Below are 18,594 nucleotides of genomic sequence, written 5' to 3'. Positions count from 1 at the left end.
AATTATAAATACGGAGTTGTTTTTGTTTTCTCACTAGCAGCCTGAAGTGCGTGTACTAGAAAATACAGAATTGAGATTTGCCTGGGGGGAAGTAGGAGATGAGGGAGAAAAAGAGGATGAGGAGAGCAAGTGAACATGGTTCTGCCTTTCAAACAGGCGTGTACCAAGGTCAACATACTGTGGGAATCCTTTAGGCCTTTGGCTTCCAGGCATAGTGAAATTCAGTCTTCACTGGATTCTCTTGCCTCTAACAGTATCTCTTTGCTTTTGGCCTTGGTGACTAAAAGGGTTGAAGTTTTTAGTGCAAAAAGTAGCATAATAAATCTTTCACAGTTTGCAGTCTTTGCAGCATGATGAAGTTAGAATTGTGTAGATACTGCAATAATGTCTGTTCAGTGGTAGGCTTTTTGCTTCAATTCACTCCAAGATGCTCTTATTTCTTTAAGTTTGCTATGCAGAAATGTATAAACAGTTTAAATCTAGTCTTGTATGAAGTGTACTATAACAAAAAGTAAATTTTTGACTTTTTGTTTTTGGATTTTTTTTTTTTCATTTATTAGGATGGTGAGCCAGTTAGACCAGGAGTAGCCATGACAGATCTTGCTACTGGGCTATATACATATGGAGCGATTATGGCTGGTTTGCTTCAAAGGTATAAGACGGGGAAAGGACTGCACATTGACTGTAATCTCTTGTCATCTCAGGTAGGAGTTTAAAGAACAGTTTACTTGTAGTTTCCTGAATCTTCCTGAATTAAAAAAAAAAAAAATGCTTTCAGTTGTGTAGATGTTTGAACCTAAAAATATCATTTTGAGACTACTGTAGGAAGTGAGACCTTGGCAGTGGGTAATATTTTTACCAGAGGGACTGAATGATTTGCACGGAATCACCCAGTATATCAAAGTAATCTAAACGGGAAGAGTAGCTTCTGGCTCAGGAAATTAAAGAATAAAGTAAGCGTGGAAATGCAGCATTTTCTCTAGGCGTATTTAAAAGACATCTCAGCAAAACTGTAGAAGACAAAGTGTTTTGATCTTGAAAGTAGTACCATATACCATGAATAATGAAAACTTCAAGTTGCATTGGAATATTTAAATGCCATTGATGTAACGCTTTATACTTAACAAAAACAAAGTAACATTGGTGTTAGCTGCACATGATCAGATGATATCTTCTCTCGCTGATGTAGATACCTGTATGTAGCAACAGGCAACATGGTATGTAGGCATTTTTGTGTACATTTAAAAATTTATATGGAAATTGCATGCAGTACAAATCAAATCTCAGACGATGCTCCATTGTTTTCTTCTTTGTTTATTTGTATATTTGTTCACATTGCTCTTCATTTCTTTATTTCGTAATACCTGTCAGTGCAGTTGGGAGGTGATACAGCTCCCAGTGTGCAACCTGCTCTAAGTTGGCCATTGTATGAGCAGGGAGTTGGACCAGAGGACCTCCAGAGGCTGGGCCCTTCCAACCTATATTATTGTATGATTATATTGTATGATTATAATCCATGAAACTTGTAAGGTTTCTGTTGTTTAATGCCTACTGAAATCAGATATGGAGAGGAGGGAAAGCCCTTGCTTAAATCAACAAATAATTTTTTTATTTTGTTCAGAAATGCTTGCAGCAACTGAACTTTCCATGATATGTATTTACTTATAAATGTGGTATCTGTACTAGCAACATGTAATAAACACTTTAGAATAATATTTTAAATATCCATTAAAATCTTAAGTATTTTGTGTCGATATGAAAGTAGTATTTTCTATGACTTATCTTGTAGTACTTTATAGTATGACAACTTTTGCTTGATCTTTTTCATTTCTTTTTTTATTAAAGTACTTCCAGTGATTTCCAGAACTGTTCTGTTATTTCTTGATTCCCTGCTCCACAGTTTTGGGGGGGTGGGTGTTTTTTTTTTTTGCTTTTGGGATTTGTGTTTTTTTTTGTTTTTGAAGTCTTCTGTATCTTTGTGTAGCTTGATTATGTAAGAAAAATAGTGAAACTGGGTATTAGCAAATTTTATCAAATGCTGAAAGTAAGAAGAGATAAAGCTAGGTGTTGGTGTCATTCTCTCCTACCTTTCACTTTACTTTATGCCACTGCAGGTGTCTTTAGAATCTTTGCCTCTTGTTGAGATGGCTTTGGCTCTGCACAGAAGTGCTTCTATAGAGAGACTGAAATTTCCATCTCACTTCCACATCATCATCCATTAGGCCACTTGTTGGCATACACAGGAAAGGGAATGAAGGCTCAGATAGATGTTAGTGTCCAACAACATGGTATGTGGTGTTGATTTCTACCTGCTTAGCTGAAAAAGTACTAACTAGTGCAGGGATAATTTGGTGGTTTTTTGTATATTAACTCATTCAATGCCTGTTATCAGATCATAGTTATGCAGACCTTATCCAAGAGTCATTTCGTACATGGGCATTCTTACCGCAAAGCAAGGATATTTTTATTTATTTTGAAGTTTAAAGTTGGGTAAATTAAACTGAAATTAGTTGTTACTTTGAAATAGAGTACGTACCTAAGTCGTTATTCAGAAATAGATATTTTGTTTTAGATAATTTGGACTCAGATAATAGAGTTAACTTTAGAGTGTTGGCCGAAGACTATAATGAGAACATTTTCTTAATTGGAAGAAATATTTTTGGATGAGGTCATGGGGTAGAAAAAACAAACCCATGTGATCAATCCTATTAAAAATGTGTTAAAATCAATGAAGAAAAACATGTATGATAGCCGAGTGTCTCTGAGAACATACAGTTTTCCTGATTTGTTTTCTTTCTTTTCATGAACCTGGTGTTAACTTGTAAGTCTTTAAGAGTGAATGTACCAAAAAAGATGAGAAAAGAAAAAGAATAGTACAAAATCTAAATAGTTAAAAAACAAACACCCCCCCCCCCCCCCCGCCCAAAACCATGAAGTTGTGCTCTCTAGTAGTTCTGGTGATAATTTTTTTTAATGGAAATGTAGACAATTACTGTGATATAATTAGGTTCTTGAAGGATCCATGTTTTCAAAAGAAGCATGGCTTTACATACCAAGCTGAGATATCTAAAGCTCGCTCCTCCTCATTTGATGGCTGTTTAAGAAGCATGGCCTTTTGAAATCTCTCATGGATGCTTCCAAAACAATAAAGAACCCAAAGTTTTAGAGTTTTAGTTTGTTAGAGTCTTGTTGCTGTTGATAAATGGTGGGATCTAGATAGCAAACAGATGCATCATGATAACTTTTTCTCCAGTGTGACTCTCACTGGAGTATAGTAATTTTATAATGAGAAAGAAGGAATCCTTTTTTCTACGTGTAAAGCAAAAGCATTGTCGACCTATCCTCCTATTAATAGTGTTACGACAACAGGGACTTATGTTGTCTTCTGTCAGTATTTCTTGCACTTAGCTAATGTAGCAGTATGCTTACACCTTTCATCCATCTCTTCATTAGGCTTACAGTATATCTTCATAAGGCAATATTGATGGCTTTGACCATATTAAAAAACAAACAAACAAACAAAAAAATCAGGTGTTAAAGTACTTAAATGATTGGAAATCACTGAAAAACATGTTGTTTATTTTATACCAAAAAAATAGCATGTACATTTCCTTCTGTATCTGTGCTACCACTTTTCCTTGTGCCTTGTAGAAATGCACAAGACTTTCTTTTTTGGTAGGGGCGATGCTTTTGATATTAATTTCCTGGACAGATAAGCTAGTAATTGTGGTAAAGAGCATTGAACTGAATTCAACTGCCAATGAAAAAGATCTGAAGCTTTTTAAAGAGATATCACACTGACTGGGAGGTTTGTTTACTAGTTACCCATTCTGTGTAGAACAAGTATCTGATAAGTGAAAACCTATTTTCCATAATGCTATTTTTAGGATATCTTTCAAAGACATCTCTTTCAAATTTTATGTATCAAACATTTTGCCCTATAGCGCTATAACATCTTATTACTACTAAAGAGGGTTTCTTTCCCCACAACAAAATAGAATTCTAGGATTTTATTGAAGAGAGATACAGTGACCACTAGGATGTGGTTTTGCAGTGAACACTAACTTTCTATATCTCTCATCTATAAACTTTTAACCCATGTCATACAATTCCTTTGAAATTTTTTACTTTTAGATAATTTACAGTTGTCTGCTCCAGACCTTTCAGCGTCAGCATCTAAATAGTGTCCTTTAGATGATGCTAGTAAATAAGAAGGATATGGGTTTTGGATTTGGTTCCAGTTATGCAATTGTGCTTATTCCTTCTGTTGTGGCTTAAAAAAAAAATTCCTTGGAAGTTTTAATATCCTTCCTGTATTTAATTACAACCAGGCTCCAAGAAATACTGTAATAAGTTGTTTTGTTTTGGATTGAAAATCTGCAAGAAGTATTGTGCATTTAACATTTTTATGATTTTGTAATGTATTTTTTTCAGACAGGATAATGTAGTTAATATTGTTTGTATTATATGATTGTTCATCAGCCACTTCTCTGCTTCTTATTACTACATTTTAGTTTATATTTGCTGTAGAAAACTCTGCATCTTCTCATAATTTTAAAGTGACCCTAGAAAAAACTAAAAATTGGGTTATTTTCTATACCCCATCTTTGTGCTTTAATTTGGCAGTTAGTTTATTGAGTTAATGATGAGGTGTAGAAACTATTCATTTTTTCATTTCTGGTTTGCTTTTAACTCTAGATGATGGTGTTTAATGCTTTATCTATTTAAGGTGTTTCTAGTGGTGCCAGTAGGGCATATATTGTATCATAGGATCCCTGAGCTGTTAAGAGAATAGTAAGTTGTGTGATAAGTATCAGTCTTGGAACTCAGATACTGTTCAGATATCTTGACTGCAGCTTGTTTCTTCTCTGCTTGGTAACTGAGAGTTGTGAGCTGACTGAATACAGAAAGTAAATCTGCCTTTTCAGAGGTCATTGTTGCTGGTGAACTTGGATGCTGGCTAATAGGAGTGTTACACAGTTGTCTTGTTTTGGCTGTGGTTTGAATAAGGAGTTCTTTTTTCAAGTTTATACAGCATCACCTTTGCAAAACACTACAATCTTATTCTCTCTTGTGATAAAAATATGTGTGCGCACTATGTGGAGACATGTCTTTCACTGTGTAGCTCTGATATGGTGAGATAATAAATGGTAAACTAATTTGAACATCTTTTAAAATATTAATTGTGCACCAAACACTCTTCTGGCTATTATTCTTGATATTTCCATTGAGGACATCAGTATAACTAAGAACAAATTTTATCCCTCATGGTTTTAAGTACCCAGCGCTTTACTGAGGTAGACCAGGACCAGAAACGGCAGCTCAAGTTAATATTGGCTTCTGTGGAATGTGAGTTGTGATTTCTAATGATTAATTATGCAAAAAGTCATTGGTAGACCATATGCCAATTGGATCTTGGATTTAGTGGCTTTCAGTGAACACAAGTAGAGTGCATCCCCAGAGTCCGAGGGGAATTTCTTCTTTAGCTGCTAGCTAAAGCCCCTGCCTTTTTGTCTTTGCTACTATTGTTTCTCTTGCTAATGAAACTAAGCCCGAATGTGTTACAGCTTCATTTTCCTGTGTTGAGCTACCTCTGTCATCAATTAGGGAAAGACTTGGAAGGAGATAGGAAAAAATATGCCCTTTTAATACATAGAAAAAATAAAAATAGCTATCTGGAGTGGGTAAGGAGAGGATTTGAAAACAAAGGGACACATTTGTTCTGGTGAGTTTATTATTTAGATGACCTTTGAATACGGGTGTAATTCTGGAAATGGAATCAAGATGTTTATTGCAGTTTATTACCAGTGGATCATATTTCAGGATCAGGCTAAGGATTAGGAGAAGGATAACCTAAGTAGTTCAAAAGAAGTGGCAATGATTTAAGCAACCAGTAGCAGAATAAGCACTTGTAGCCCTAAAGCTGACCTCTCTGTAAACTCTCTTGAAGTCTTCAGAAGTTCTTTTGTAGGTCGGTCCACTGGATAGGGCCTTTCATCATTTTTTGCACTATTTAGTTTATATAGAAAGTGAGAGAAGGGGCTGTAACTGCATGGAAGAGGTTTCAATATTATGTCATGGAAAATTTTAATTAAGTAAAGTAACAAATTTCCATGCGTTCAACCTCTGGAAATCTAATAAACCTTAGCAAGTTTGTTGTTTTTGGAGATGCTGATGGAATGCTAGCTAAGGCTTGAACAGTGATTGATTTAATAGCCTCAAATAGCTCTGATTGTAATTTCTCCATAGATTATAATTTATAAAAAGGTGAAGTAAAATATGATGCTGAAACAGATTTGAACTAATGACTTCTTTGGTCTGATGGAATAATGCTGCCATGACTCTGTGTTGTTGCCTGTTTGTTTTATTCTGTGCTATACTGTTTCCAGCTCATCAATTAAATTGCAAACCCTTCACAGCCTGTGGTTAGTAATGAATTATGTTTTAGTGAAAGTTATATAAGTGTTCAGCATCTTTTTTAGGATTTTAAAAACATACCTAAATGGCAGAGTTCAGTTATTTGTAAAAATGCTTTGCCTTCTTTGGAATGAGTATTAATAACTAGATTTCTCTGATGAAAATTGCATAAAATGTAAAATTATTTTGTAACTTAATTCAAGTTTACCCTGTAATATAATATTCTGTTTTCTGAGGTACTATTTAAATAGATCTCTAGCTCTACTAAGGAAAAAATTCCTTTTTTCAGAGAATCATGTACAAATTTGTGACTATTCAAAATGTATTATCAGCCAAAAGTGCCATTTTTTGACTCCAGACACATTGGTGATACCATTTTTTCTCAAATCACATAGAACTTTGGGCCACTTTTTGATGTGTGTGCTGTTCAGCAGCTCAGTAGTTGAACTGCATTTGTGCTGTGGACAACATTAAAGTGCTCAAAAAAGCAGTGTGGATGACTGAATGGTGGGTGTTCATTAATGCTGCAGAGGCACAGAAATATAATTTCGTGCTTTGAAATACGTACTGTTTCAAACATTTCACTCACTTGCAGGGTTTGTTTCTTGTGCCATCTCTGTAGTGCATTAGCATAAAAGCGTTTAATGGGCAGCTTCCAAAGATCTTTTAGTGTTATAACCAATGTCAGCGTTCTTCTACCAAGATGATATAATATATGACGTCTCTTACTGCCTTGCTGCCTCTATTTCTGTATGTGGAACAGGAGTTTGTTCCTGGAGCCTACACCAAAGTGACTGAAAGCAAAGTTCGCTCTTTAAAGTTCTTTTGCAGGATTTTTGTTAAAAGATGTTTCTGTTAAAATAAAGCAGTCTTTTGCTGTTTGATGGAGTTCATCTCCTGAAGTCATGCAAAAAGATCACCTGCTTCATCCAAAGCTACCAACCTCCTTGACATAACCACCTGCTGTGTAGAAATTCTGACCGTATGTTTCCTCCTCAATCTCTCTAAAGCGTTTTCCTGCAGTAAATGGTTATTTCCTAGTAAAGGAGATTAATAGTTATGGACTGGTTTATTCATTCTTCCGCAGGGGGAAGTCATGCGACAAAAAGCTATGCTTACTGTACAAGCCAGGGTGATAAATTGTGGAATTATTATTTAGATTTTCCACTATCTTCATAGTCCACTGTTGATTAATTTGAGGATATTTTTCCTAGTATTTTCTACTGTTGCTACAACACTAAGCTTATTTAGTATATGCAATAATGAGAATTCTCTTGTGGAAACGACTCTGTGTATCTGCAAGTATTTTAGCTACTGTTGTGTAGATGTATTCTGGGCTAGTTTGAACAAGGCATTGAATAAAACCTAGGTGCCCTGAAAGCACTGGCTTTGTTACTGTTCAGACTGTTGTTATGACCTGTGGAGACTAGGCTTTGGTAAGAGAAGTGGAATATTTTCACATTTCTCACCCAACCAAATAGGCATGGCTCATTTCAGTAGGTGTCTACCTATGTATCAAATAAGAAATCTAAAAATCTACCTGTTCATACTGCTACAGAACAAGCTATTGATGTTACTATTATTTTGGGGGAGTTATAATACTCCACAGAGAAGAAGATAATTTTATCAGGAGCAGACAAACTCACTTAAAGATCCTTTTTTATGCGAGTATTAATGATGATGATAGATGTGGAGACAAAAAAGATGAGTGCTGTAAATGGTTAGGTGCATGCATATTTTCATTGCAAATGGCATTGTCTCTAATTCGTAAGATCAAAGGTGAAAAGTGACTTAATACAACTTCTTTTGGATGTTGGCAGCTTTGCATGGAAAAGCATCTTTATTACTTATTCAGTAAAACGAAAGAATCCTTTGCAAAGTGTATGTAGTATCCCAAATTGGAGCCTTTATATACTACTACTCTAATATTACTCTATTACAAATGATACGAAAAATTTGTTGTGGTTGTTTTAATGCTTGTTCTCGCAGATAATTGATTTTTATATGAGCAAAATCTTTGTATGGATTTTATTTACATATTTTGCTCTTTTTATTCTCAGCTGTCAAATTTAGCTACCCTTTTTAAGCTTAAATTGTTCTTTGCTTTAGTAGTATGCTTGGAGTTCTTTGCATGTATAGAAGCCACTCTAATAACCTCCTCTGTGTTATTTTGTAAACAATCTATTGAATACAACCAGACATCATTAAAAGAGTTCAAAAGAGATATATATTTTAAGTTGTGATTCATATTAAATGCATAGGTTCTTAATGGGAAAGGTTGTAATTTGGGTATAATACATGTTATAATATTAAGTAGCTGTATAAAACACAAAAGACAAAACTGTTCTGAAGTTAAATTTTGCCTGGACTTGGTAAAGCTGTATAAAAATGCAGGGCATAATGCATTTAATATTTTAGCAAATATATTTTCTTTCTTAAAGAAGATGGAGACTTGAGGAAGTGATTGTAGAAGTGTGATTTATAGTTAAGGTTGTCTGATAATGCTTGTTATCAGAGTCTGGTTTTAGTTGTTTATAGTTTTGCCAAACTTTTAACCATTTTGGCTGAATTTTCCATGTCATATAGTTGCCTAAAACTGATTTGTGTCAAAAGTTAACTTTAAAAGGATTAATCTGTTTCCAGGAGCAAGCTATGGGAAAATATATATATATTTTTTTAAATATTTATTACTATATTTTACAAATCTTTTATTGAGAAGCTCAGTGTCTTCAATTCTTTGGAGAGGAAATCTGAAATTTGGTAGATGAGTCACCCTTGTACAGGGTAACTTTCTGAAAATTTGGAAATTTCTGAAACTTGGAGTTCTTGATTTTTTTTAAACTTTAATATTCTCTTTAGGTTTTTTTTTTTTTTTGAGTGACTGATTCCTTTAAGTTGTTACTGGGATATTAAATTAAGCTCCATAAAATTCAACTGAAACAGGAGTTCTTCAGTGTTTTGAAGTAATGTATTTATTTATGCCTTCAGAAAAAAGCTTTTTAGTATTATTTTCATTAAGAAAATATGGATGATTCTTCATTTAAAAATAAGTTGCTTGCTTCAACCAGAGCTCATTTAAAAGAAATCATTTTATTTACTGTTTCATGACAGTGTTGTCTAATAGATTATACAGTCAGGTTTGTTTATGATCTTTCACTTAAGATTCATTTGAGTGGATTTTTTTTTTTTTGCTTTGTTTTTAAGTGGAGACTATGGACATAGAAGTCCACTTGCCATTCACTTTCTCATGGAACTGTGTGCTGAATAAAGTATATTTTTTAAATTTCTAGTCCTATGTCTGTTAGTTGCATCAAGTCTTTGCTATTATTAATCATACTTGAATCTTACTCAAGAGATGATCTCCATACTGGATGCTAAAGTTGTGGAAGCGTGAAAGTGTTTGTCTTCTGTAAGCTCTAAATAGCTAATGTAAAGAAATATCACTCGTGGATTAGTGTGGGTTTTTTTGGCCTTGTTTTTCCACTGAACTCCCTCTAATTAGTTAATAGTTCTCTATTATGCAGGTGCCTTGTGTGTCTGTTCGAAGGTGGTTCAGTGGGTCTATATGGTCTAAACTTTTTTTTTTTTTAATAAAACAGAAGTTGTTTTCAGCCATCACTTCCACACTTAAAAAAACAAAAAAACCCTACATTATTACACACTGGGCCTCTAAAGTCTTTTTTTCCCTAGTTTTCTGCCTCTCTGAGAATCTGTATTTAAGATACGGTTTTCAAATATCTTTGTTTTCTCATTGTATGTACTTTTTTTTATTGTAGCTCCTCATGCATCATTTCTGTGACTGTGTGACTTGCTGTGTTCTGTTATAAGGCAGAATTTAGCCAAATATTTTGATCAGGTGGCTGACTTCAAGTCAGTCAGTCCCACAGGCTGCATGTGATTACTGGCACAGAGTTGGATACCTGCTTAAGTGTCTGGTGTTTTTATAGCCTGAAAACAGGACCTAATATGAGACCTGTTCTACATTTGTAGCTATTTGTCATTTAGGATTATTTTGAGAAGAATGTATTTGTGGCTGGAATTTCACCATTTGCTGTATGCTTCAATGCCAAAAGTTTTATTTTGTGAAGGGTGAATTAATGAGCACTTGCTGGAGGTTCACATTACAAGAAACCAGCATCACTGGGAAGAAAAGCACTTTTTCCCCAGAGTACAGTGTTCATAATGTGATCACAGCCACTTTCCAAAAGGGGTATAGGCTTTATAATAACAAGTCTAGGCCTGCTTGTTAGTCTTGCTTGCCTAGGTAGCTTTTGCAGACACCTTCAAAGCTGTTCATGGAATTTGCTGGACTGCAGAGTGCAGGTTGGAAACAGCTCTGGTGTTACTGGCTGTTGGAAGGACAGAAGTGTGCGGGAGGGGGACTGTGGGGCAGTGCTTCTGAATTCAGCAGAAGCTCAGACCTTGCACGGGTGTAGGATACTGCTGATGAATTTGCAAAACCTTGCTCCTTTGCAGGCAGTGACCTTGCCGCGTACTGTGGGTGGCGGTCTGCCTTGCCTAGGGTCCTGGCGCACTTGTGTCTCTGTTTTTTAGCTCCTGCCGAGTTCTGACCTCGAGGCTAGATGAGAGTCCCCTACGTGCCCAGGCATAAGGTAATGCACACCGATGGCTCCCGGGGAGGCCCTGGCTTCCCTCTGAGCTCCTGGGGAATGGGCTGCCCTGAGCTGTGGCAGCTTTCATGCCTCTGTGCAAGGCTGTGGCTCCCACTGCCCAGTTAATTCTTGCAGGAATTTGAAACACAGATGCCTGCCTAAAAAATGGTAGACTAGCACTTGTCACTGTGGCATGATGCCATGTCCTGAGCCAGCTGGAGCAATGCTCATGACATAGCATAAAACATGCACACTACTTGTAGAAGCAGTAGACTATTAAGGACTTAATTCTACTCTCATTAAGTCCTGTGGCTAAACTTGCTTAGACTTCAACTGGAAGAGGTTATTCTAAAATAACTGATTTTTTTGGGGTAGAGATAAAAGGTATCTTTTTTTTTTTTCTTTAAGAGACCCCTCTTCCCTCCTCCAAAACAACAGCCAAGGATCACCCCATGCACCTGCGCACAGAAGCAGCTTCAATAGAAATATGGAAGAAGAAGGAAGGGAGGAGCTAACTGCTTACTGTCTCCCAAAGCAAAATTAAAATCAAACTTGAGTGTTGATTTATGGTATCAAAATGTATTTATTGCAACATGAAAAGGGTGAAGACATGTAAAATCAGATCGTCGTTAGGAATGTGCCACCGTAGTATCAGTGATTTTAAGAGAGCTTTGTTAATGTACACCAGATTAGGATTGTGGTTTTATGTTCAAAGTTTTTGTATATAAAGATCTTTTTTTCTTCATGGAATACCCTAAGTACAGAAGGGGTATAATTGAAAGGTTATTGGCCTTTGCACAATATAAGGCGCTGAAATTATTCAGGATGATTTTTTTCTACTAAGTTACAAATTAATATTTAGGTTACTAGTTCCATTGTATATTGTAAAGAGTTATCTGTGCTGCAGGAAAGTGTCTGTGTCTCAGAGTTCTTAAATACAGCGTACATGCCTACTTTAAGAAAAAGTGAATAAAGAATAAGTAAAAAGTATAAAATAATTTGGATAAGAGTCAAAGCCTAGTTAGGATACATGACAGTAAAAGGGACACAAAATTGGAGGGAGAAGAAAGTAAAGAATCTAATTAAAATGTTATTTTCTTCTCTTTCCACTTACCTGTCTCGTTTTGTTATTCATATACACTTGTTGAGCTTGCACATAAATGATTGATTGAGTCAGTGAATTCATTGTAATAAATTATGTTTGATGTGCTATCTTGAAAAAAATCTTTTGAAATTCTGTCTCTTTTCTTTGTCTGCTCACCTCTTGGCATTTAATATCTTGCTTCCCCATCTGTCTGATTCTGTCATGAGTTGAGCAGAATTTTTCAGACCTTAATGCAGCTCTCTCTTTGTTCTGGTTTACATAGGTATGTAAAGCAAATACTTGATTTGGCCATCAACTGTAATATCACAAAGGAATGTTAAGGTGTATATTCCCTTTATTGATGTGAAATAAAGAATTGCTTATCTGTAGACACTTGATAATACACATTTACAGTAGATAGATCTGTCTCTGCAAGCAACTGAGTACAGAGATGTCTGTATCATTGTATTACATCTGCTTTAACGTTACAAGTGCAAAGGTTACTCTTACGGCTTTGTTCTTAATTAAAGTAGAAAAGAGTTGGGTCGGTATGGTTTCAGGAAAGTTTTAAATATAGATTTAAAAATATCTGTAATAAATTAAATAAAAAGTAAATAATTACTGTATCTGTAATAAAGTTGTACCCTATTTTTGTTTTGACATACTGCAATATTTTGTAGATGGTATCTTTGGTGTGAGAGCAAAAAGAATGAACAGATTCGGGAAGGGAGAGAAAAAATGCAAGGTAGTCCTGGGGCTATCTGTAACAGTTTCATGGTACAGTGGAACTAGAATAAAGTCTTTAAGTCTGAATTCATTGGAGAGTTATTAATAAAGGGGAAAATTGCCAAAGAGTTCACTTAACTAAGTGAGTTGGTGCATAAAATACAAAGCACCGAAATGCTTTCTTCGATGTAGTCAATAGAAGTTTATTTGTATAATAGTAATAGTAATAGTTTTTGGCTGGCTAATTTGACTTTATAAATAAGATGCCCAACTTGGGCAAAAAAAGTCAAAGGGAACTGAAAGCCTTTTTCTTCGTGCTTTTTCGAAAAACTAACAATAAGTAAAAGAGTTTCAAGAGGTTATGTAAGTGTATGTATTTAAGCAAACGATGAGTACAGTGGATGAAATGGAGTTGTACTGCAGACTAAATACGTGTTGAACTGAGGCCTTGATGTAGTCTAGGCAACTTCTAGTTCCAGGAATGCTCAGCCTTTACTAAGCTTCTGATGTCCCTGGCATTTGCTGTCTGTTGCTACTGAGACAAGTCTTTGAACAGAAGCTTCACTGGTGGAATTCCAATGATCTAACTCAAAATCTAAATAATAATAATAAATATATAAATTATACTCTAATGAATATTATTTTTCCTATTGTACTATGTACAGGTGCTTCGGGGAAATCTATACCTGTGTTTTTTCAGTGTTAAATAATATTCATCTCGTCGAGGAGGATGACAGAGTTTGGAAAACTGTTGAAAAAATTTTTTAAGGATAGAAGCTGAAATGCATGGTTCTATTTTCAATTGGATAGAATACAAACAAAGAAATGGAATGAAATCTTGGTTCTATTGTATTCAATAACAATATGTTAAGATTTCTGTTTCACAAGGTTTTAATTCGGCATGGCCTTCTTAGAGTTAAAATTGGTGTAACATTTCCTTCCAACACTGTGGAAAGTTAAATGCATATGTTTCACTTAAGGCGTTCTTGTGTCTTCATGTGTAGAAGTCCATTGTAGTAGATGCGTCTTACCTATTAGTAAAATCTGTGTGAAACACACTAGCTGTCTAATGTTAAAGAAATAAACAACATAGAACAATATTTAGCCATTAATATTGTAACAAATCCATCATAATTCCATAGCCATTTGCTGTGGTAGAGGCAGTATTAGTATGCAGTGTGATCCCAGATTGAAAAATTATATGAACAGTGGGACTAGGATATCTATAATTCATAAATTATATGGAACATACTTTTATGACTCATTAAATTCTATCTGTAATAATGGTGTGTTTCATTCTGTGCTGCTGAAGAAGTTGTGAACCAGAAGGAAGAAGTCCCATCTACATACTTCCCAAATCCATTTCCCTAATCATAAGATTTTCCAGGGGATCTCATACTGAAATACAAATGAGATGTTGTTTAGTGTTTTAGCTGAATGAGGTGACACTGGGATACAATGAGCTGCAACTGCAATCAAAATACAAAGTGTTTTTCAACTGTGCATGGGAATGTGGTATTACATATTGTAGTGGGTATATATGGATAGGCAGGGTTTTTTGGCAGCGGTTAAATTCTCATTTGCTCTGTATTTTCCTAGTTTTTCTGCTGGACTAAATCAGTGTATCCATGACTTAACAGTTAAATATTTGTTTTGAATGTGCAAGTGATACATTCATTCTGCTTTTTCAGGATATATGGGGAAAGGAAAGAAGATGAAATGGCATCCTTTTTTCTAGAAATTTTGATGTAATTCATGTATTGCTAGTGGACTCTGAATTAATTGTTACATGTTTTAATATGGATTAAACTCATCCACTTGTAGCCCATTTACTCACCTTTTTTGCATCTGGCAAATGTGCTGTATCTAGATGCTTGCAGAGGCATGACGGTAGTCAGAATATAAACAAAGAATAGCACAAACACCTTGGTTAGCCTACCTAATTTCTCCCTTCTGGGGGAGAAATCTTAAAAACAAACAAAAAACCCCCCAGATTTTTGGGAAAAATACAGATTTTTGAAGGAAAAAAAGTCATGGCTTATTGTTTAAACAAACTTATAGTTGTGCTTGCTGTCACAACTAGTTTAAAGATAGCATAAAACAAACACATTCTCTCTGATGAATGGTGAAAACCTGTTGTGGGAAATGTAATGCTTTAATGTATTACTTGGCTTCAAGAAATACAGTCACAAACTGCATTCTCCCAAAGAAATAATAATAATAAAATCTGCCATGGATTATAACAGAATCTCTGTTGGTTTTTTTTATGCATTACTGCATCATAAATGTTAACTTCTTTTTCCTAAGATATATTCTTGCTGTTACAAAGTATAGATCACTTTCATATTTACCCCCCTCAGATTATGATTACTAAATTTAGCATGCTGTATTTTTCACAGAATTAATCTTTTTCCAGTTTTATCTCTCTGACTAATAACTTGATAAATCTCTCCTTATCTTTTAATGGCAAATGATTTATTGAGGGATACCACTTAATTAATATTACAGATCATGTGGAGAGCTGAAGAATTCTGAAGTATTTTCCATAGTTTGGATATGTATAGTGAGAAGGATAGGGGAAAACAGAGAGAGAGTCTTTGATTTAAGCATGGGATTGAAATTCAGGAAATGTGAGTTCTACCCCACAAATTCATCAGACTTTCGGCCTTTGTACAAGGCACTTACGTGTTGCATACTTTTGTATGAAATATATAGATGATAGTTTTGTGACATAAATATTTTTAACTTCCATATATAAAAGCACATATAAATATACGGAAATATCGAAGAAGTTGTCAATGAAGGTTGAACTTTCCTGAATGCTTGTACTTTTTTTCTGTTTCCAGGTTGCATGTCTTACTCACGTAGCAGCTAATTACCTTAATTGCCAAACTGAAGCAAAGCGCTGGGGTACAGCTCATGGGAGTATTGTTCCGTATCAGGTAAGCAGGAAGCAGTAGGCTTACTTTGCTCTTGACGTTCATGATTGTGTATACAAAGAGACTGAGAACTGATTCACTTTTTTGTGACCTGTACTGTTCTGTAATGTATCTGTCTAGATAGGACAAGGTTCTGTTCATTGTAGTTTGCGCACTTTGCATATTCCTTTGTCAGCGGTAGATTAGTAACAGAACACTGAAATAGATCAAAGGTGTTGGCTGAAATTGGATGACTTTAAAGCTCGCATGATGGCTTGTTTGTTTTTTATCTGGCAGAGAAACCAGACCTTTTTTTATTAAGCGTTACCTGGATTCCATACCAGTTATGAGCTTTTTGCTTCTGAATTTTATTATTTTTACCTCATTATCCTACAAGAATGGTGTTAATGAATGTAAAGGTCCATTAATTCTTGTATATTTAATGTTTTCCACTGAGTTTGCTGCCTGTTACTGGTGCTCAGTGAGACAACAGGTTGGGAGAAGGGGAGAGGGAATGAACCAGACCTCAGATCTCCCCAGTGGAATTCATGATCTGCTACATCTAATGAGGGGTTGAAAATTCCTTAAAATAACATGACCTTTGTTGTATAAACAAGCACGGAAAAAAAACTTATCGAAAGTTGTATCTTACAGCTGGCTAGTAGGGGAAACTCTTCTTGTAAACAAAGAAAATTTTGTTCCTTTCGAGCTGATTGTTTTGTTGTCCTGATGGGGGGGTCATGCTAATGTACAGAGATTTGGGCTTACATTTAACTGAAAAATTTATTCTTTGTTTCATAAACTTTGGCACTTCTCATCAAATAGTCATATCTTCATCATGACAGAATGTGGATTTCTTTATTTCTGGCTGGAATCCTTTAAATCCTGATAGGGACAGCTCCCGGCATTTCTTTGGGATGCTGGCATCTACACACTGCTCAGTGTCTTTACAATCTCCTTTCTTGTTAGAGGGTGCGAGAGAAACTGAATGTACTTTGTTCTTCCTAGTGGTAAAAATGTTGGCCATCATAACATTAAAGAATTTGCTACCTATGGGCGTAGAAAGTCTGAAGCAAAAATTTTCCATGTTGTGCAGGATGCTATCCCTGGCTAATATCACAGCTAGGCTTCCTCAGGTCTAAAACCCAAATCAGTTGTTTTTGTAATGGCTTTGTCTACTTGAGCTTGGAGACATTTTTTCCAGTACATACCACAGCGTACTCCACTATGGTTTCTTTGGATTAGTTGGAATAGATTGCAGGTTATCTCTGAGACTGAGGGTGAGATGTTACAGCTGTATCTGTGAGGACAAGTTTGGTCCTGCAGGATTCTTATCTCAGGTGTAGTGTGGCATAGCTGTGGCTGTAGTTCTCTGATCTTCACAACGTAACAGTGTGGCCTAGCTTTGCATGGAGCTCTCCAATGCAACATGACCCAACTTAACTGGGCATCACTGCAGAAGTAGTTACATTCTGCTGTGTTTCTATAACATGATCTGCTGGTGCAGCCCTTTCTGAATTTTGGTATTTTGAAAGCGCAAAACAGATCTGAAGTGTCTTAAGTTTGTGTGAGCAAAACCAAAAACCTGACTATCCAAAATCTTTTATCTCACCGTATTGCATTGGGCTGAATAAGTGAAACTTGGCTTCTCCTTTTGCCTTTGCTTTTCCACAGTCAAAACAAACAGAAATGCATACATGTGGTACCCTTTGTTCATTTTGCGTAGATAACTCTCTAGGTATAAGAACGTGGAGGAGATTACTTTAGCTATTGTCGGGTTTAATCTAGATTATTCAATATGTGAACACCTGTTTTTTTGTAAAAATCCAATCTAAAATGTGGTTCCTGTGTTTCTCTCAATATAGTAGCTATTAGAAATATTAATATAGATAATTTTAATCTGCATTTTCACATTCAAACCCCAATAACTATGATGTATTTACTATAGGTGGGTGTTTTTTAGTGTTTTTATGGCTCATCTGTTAACATCCCATTAGTTAGCATGGTTATAATTCTGATAGTAACTATAAGTATGTTATGCTTTCTAGAGCTTATTTTTCACTTTGGTAGCATAAGCTATACTTGGACTACAAAGCTCTTTAGAAACTTGAATTAACTCTCACCATTGCTATGATATTGCTTTTATAGCTGTTTCTATAGCTCATTTTTAATATAGTTTACAATAGAACTCTGAAACCTGACTTTCATCTCACGTCCTAGTTACTTAATATACTGTCTTTTGCTTACTAAGTATAAGTATCATAGTGCTTTCTCTTATGGATAATTGTTTGTTTCAAGATATTTTGGGCAAATGAACTTAATTTGTTCAAATAAGAAAAATCACATTTCAGATAGTTGTTTGGATATAATTCAGAACAAACATGGTAACGAACTTTTTTTTTCCTCTTCTTAGGACCTAAATTTTCTATTTTGTTTCCATTTGATGTATTTTAAGTTTTCGCAGAGGTAGCAAATTACAACTTTGAAGTGATACAGAGCCTGCAATGTCACTTAAAAATGTCAACTGATGTTAAACCATGGGAGACTGGGTAATCAGGGAAGACTATATTTTTATAGATATTAAAAAGGCAAAATTAAACAGTTTAACCTGTTTGTGTGACAGAAGTCTTAGATTCGCATCAGAGTGCTAACCAAAATTTAATAAAAAATATGCATTAAAAACATTTTAAATGTGTATATAACTAGTAAATCTTTTGCTTATAATTGATATCCAAGTATTCTAATGCTGTTTCATGCACTCAACAGCGTATATACTCAAAGCTATTGTGATTTTTATTTCATTGAGCTTCAATTTCATAGTTTTGGCCAGAGTATC

The 18,594-nt window shown here is 35.1% G+C and overlaps 1 protein-coding gene across 5 annotated transcripts in view; it reads left to right on the top strand.

Annotated features, from left to right (window-relative positions):
* Positions 1-18,594, top strand: part of SUGCT (succinyl-CoA:glutarate-CoA transferase) — a 334,455-nt gene that overhangs the window by 49,689 nt on the left and 266,172 nt on the right. For 4 of the 5 annotated variants that reach the window (XM_067291227.1, XM_067291225.1, XM_013955712.2 and 1 more), the window contains 2 exons: positions 561-704; positions 15,687-15,782. In XM_067291227.1, the coding sequence (XP_067147328.1) occupies positions 561-704; positions 15,687-15,782 (240 nt within the window). The remainder of the gene's footprint in view (positions 1-560; positions 705-15,686; positions 15,783-18,594) is intronic. The other variant, XM_067291226.1, reaches the window with a different exon arrangement.

This window comes from Apteryx mantelli, chromosome 2, assembly GCF_036417845.1.
Source record: "Apteryx mantelli isolate bAptMan1 chromosome 2, bAptMan1.hap1, whole genome shotgun sequence".
NCBI classification, from domain to species: Eukaryota; Metazoa; Chordata; class Aves; order Apterygiformes; family Apterygidae; genus Apteryx; species Apteryx mantelli.
This window is presented reverse-complemented; position numbering and strand designations above follow the sequence as displayed.